Source organism: Cebus imitator, unplaced genomic scaffold, assembly GCF_001604975.1.
Source record: "Cebus imitator isolate Cc_AM_T3 unplaced genomic scaffold, Cebus_imitator-1.0 Scaffold464, whole genome shotgun sequence".
Lineage (NCBI taxonomy): Eukaryota > Metazoa > Chordata > Mammalia > Primates > Cebidae > Cebus > Cebus imitator.
The window spans coordinates 1,166,201-1,169,870 of NW_016107779.1; the positions used below are offsets into that span (position 1 = coordinate 1,166,201).

General features: G+C 36.4%; 1 protein-coding gene across 7 annotated transcripts in view; it reads right to left on the bottom strand.

Moving 5' to 3' along the window:
* The window catches only part of ASPA (aspartoacylase), a 34,370-nt gene extending 31,051 nt beyond the window's left edge, over nt 1–3,319 (bottom strand). The window contains exons 1-3 of one of the 7 annotated variants that reach the window (XM_037732696.1): nt 3,199–3,295; nt 1,742–1,953; nt 975–1,237 (exon numbers count right to left, since the gene is read on the bottom strand). In XM_037732696.1, coding sequence (XP_037588624.1) covers nt 975–1,210 — 236 coding nt within the window. In that variant the 5' untranslated portion in view covers nt 1,211–1,237; nt 1,742–1,953; nt 3,199–3,295. Of the gene's footprint in view, nt 1–974; nt 1,400–1,741; nt 1,954–2,433; nt 2,606–3,198 lie in introns of those variants that run through there. The other 6 variants (XM_017512219.2, XM_037732695.1, XM_037732694.1 and 3 more) reach the window with 6 other exon arrangements.
* Between the last annotated feature and the right edge of the window lie 351 nt (nt 3,320–3,670).

The following is a 3,670-nucleotide window of genomic DNA, read 5'->3' on the forward strand; positions in this document are numbered from 1 at the left end:
AAAAAAAAAAAACCATAAAAAACTACCCGATATGGTGGTGGGCGTCTGTAATCCCAGCTACTCAGGAGGCTGAGGCAGGAGTATTGCTTTAACCCGGGAGGCAGAGGCTGCAGTGAGATCAAATTGCACCATTGCCGTCCAGCCTGGGCAACAAGAACGAAACTTCGTCTCAAAAAAAAGAAAAAAGAAAAGAAAGTCGTGGTAAAAAGCAAATACGTGGAGGCATATTATGTCCACAGTGGTAGCTATTATGATGTAAACGAAGGCAAAAATAATTAATAAGAACCTAACCTAGAATGTTATGATGACATACATTGTATGCAATATATTGCATCCAGCAAAATTTAAACTCTGAAAAATTCAGGTGAAGTGTCTTTAGTTCTCATTTCTGGCATCCCACCTATGACAATCCACCGCTGAAGCTAAGTACGTCTATTACTTCGGATCACAGGGTAGTCTGATATCTTTTGGCAAAAAGGTATTTAATCACTCTTTCCTTCAACAAATATTACTTGAAACATTACATTTTTCTGAACTAGAACTTTATGCATATTATAAGCATAGTTGCTTGAAAACATAGTAGTGAATTTCCTAAGAAACGAACAATAATCTATGCAAGCATAGTGGCCAAACACTAACTCAATGCAAAGGATTATTAAATCTGTTTCTCTAAAGAGATGATTTAAAAACAAAACTCTTTTCTATTTATTGTCTCAGTCTGTATACATTTGAAAACTTAATTATTAATGCGGTGCTTAACAAAGTGTATAAAAGAGCATGTGAATGCTTAGTTTAGATAATTGTGTAATTCACAATGCAGTGTAATTAAAAGTGAAAGTGATCTTATTCAACATAGCGACTGCATGTATCGACATGAATTATATGCATATACATATATGTGCTCCCTTTCACACGCCTACCACTTTTCACACACAAATACATACATACATACACAATACAAAACATAGTCTTACCCAAGATTTTCAAGGTCAAAAATGCGATTCAAGTCACAGTCAATATATCTGGTACACTTCTTCACTGCTCTTGGGTTAGTAATAAATGGTTTTACCTCCAGCCCTGTTCTCTGAATTTCAGCGCCATTCTTTAGCCAATGCTTAACCAGAAATACTCCAGTTAGCTCATTTCCATGGGTTCCTCCAAAGATAGCAACCTTTTTAATAGGTTCTTCAGCAATATGACAAGAAGTCATTTCACCAAGTAGTTTTTTATCTGATTTCTGCAATTCAGAGGAGAGATCAAAAGAAATTCAATTTCTTAAGAAAGCTTTAGAAATTTAAATCTAAATGAGACTTTAACCAAAGGGCAAAGTACAGAGTTCCCTTGAGAGGAGTATATTTTAATTTTCTGTTACAAGTTCTGAGCCCCGTTTATGGACACTCCCTTTTTTTGGCCCTGCCCTTTTCCATATTTGGATTAAAATATGCAAAGATCAACTAGAGATACAGCTGTTTACTTTAACTTCTGACTCCCTCAGATGGCCAGTAGATCTAAATACAGTAATAAATTAGCATTTCATACTAACACAAAAATTCTGTTCTTTTCCTCCGCTAGAATGTCATCCAGTGAGGCTTTCACAATTACTTGTAATAATAAAACTTGTTTATACATTTCTAATCTCAAAAAACGTGGCCCACTCAGTATTTCCACTGGCATTTAAAAACATTTCTACTCTGAAATGAGTTCAAGCACTTTTCATGATCTGAGGGCATCTGAATCTCACCTCTCTAAGCAGCCAAAGGCTGAACCTCAGAGACTTCTTCTTGAACTGACACCCCTTCTTTCACAATCCTTTTTCACAGTCAGAAACAGAGGGGCCAATTCAATGATCACTGAGACTTGAAAAACTACTCTGAAACTTCCCTTAATTTCTTTCTCATGAAGTTTTTGGTAATTCTCTGTTAACTTCCTTATGAATCTTCCTCATTTTTTTGCCTAAATACCAAAGGAAAGACAACTGTTAGTAATTTTCAAGTCTTTACAATGCCTGAAAATATCTTGGGACATACTCCATGTACTAACCACATCATGTGAACTTACACACACAGCCTAACTCACTGTCAGCAGGGACTCTCCACTGAACTGTGTTACTCAAAAGGGGATCTTATTAGGGGAAATTATCCAGAATACTAAGATGATTACCTCCCTTTGGAGAAATGACTCTGAGGCAATCTGATTTGATTTCATGCTTAATCACCCAGAAAGACAACTATGTTCAAGTACTGGAAATACCACGTACTAGTAATGCCAGGTTGTTTGATACAGAGTGTGATAAGAGTAATTTATTACCATTGCACAGTATCTTAATTTATAATGCTCTTCCACTCAGTTTACTCATACATCAATTTTATAAGTAGGGCGGGTTAGGTATTGAGATCCCCACTGCAGGGGTAAATGAAGGAGAGGTTAAGTAACACAATTAAGGTTCTGCAGGGACATAGGAGAAACCAGGCCTGGGACCCGTGTTTCTCATTCCAAGCCTAGTGTTTTTCGCAGGACAATAGGGTGCCTCTCTGTTATTTTTGGTCTTCTTCATGGTTCGGTTCTAGTTTTACTCTTTCTGAATTCATATCAACAGCCATTACAGAGTGCTCGGGAAACCAACATGCATATAAAAAAATACATGGTGGAAAAATAAAATATGAATGCTTTCTAATATTTAATAAACCAAACTGAATGTTCTTCCTTCAAGAGCTTTAATGCAGAGAAAGAGAAAGCAAAATCACCAAATCAAATCTACACATGAAAACTACTGCTCTAATATTTTTAAAAAGCTCCTGTGGCCTTTGACTGTCTATCGGCGTCCATGTACACTGAACACTTCAGATGGTGTAGAGATGATGAAAACACACATAAAAGGAAACAGATGACAGTTGTTTAGTTGCTCTGGTTCTAAGAGCAGTAACTATGGTGAATTATTAACACTCTACTATGCTTGGTTTCTTTTCTGCGTATTTGTAGTTTGCTCTGTCCTTTGCCCTAGTCTCTCTAGAAATGCTGCTTCAGTTATTTACTCGTATCTGGCACAAATGACTTGCATTCTGAAGCTTGTTTTATGGAATTTTAACAGATCAGCACTTTGAAGCACATTTCACATTCATAAATAAAGTTTCTCTTACATGTCAGAATGAATAATTTTTTTGAGAGTTAGTGAATTGCAGAATTATTTCCCATACTTACCTTGTTGATTGTACACAGAGTTTGTCTTCTGTGGGAAGCTTTATTAGGAAAAAGGAGAGCATTTCCTTAAACTAGAGCAAGAGAGGCTTTTCATACTCTTATACCAAGTTAACTTCCGAAAGGTTTTTAACTCCCTCTTTCCCAAAGTGTACTCGATTTTTGGGACCCACAAAAACCACACATTTTTATTAGTTCACTTCTTTTTTGAGAGTTCAGAGAACTGATAGTATACAAAGTGAAACCCTTTTTAGTTGTCACTATCTCATTATTAAGTTGAATATATAATGTTCTGAAGTACTCAAAAGAGTAAGCATAACTTTCAGCGTTACGAATGTTTTGTGGGATGGAGTTGCCTAATTTAATAGTAAAATAATGTAGTTTAAAACAGAAGAAGGCTGGACGTGGTGGCTCAGGCTTGTAATCCCAGCATTTTGAGAGGCTAAGGTGGGTGGCCCTCCTGAGGTCAGGAGTT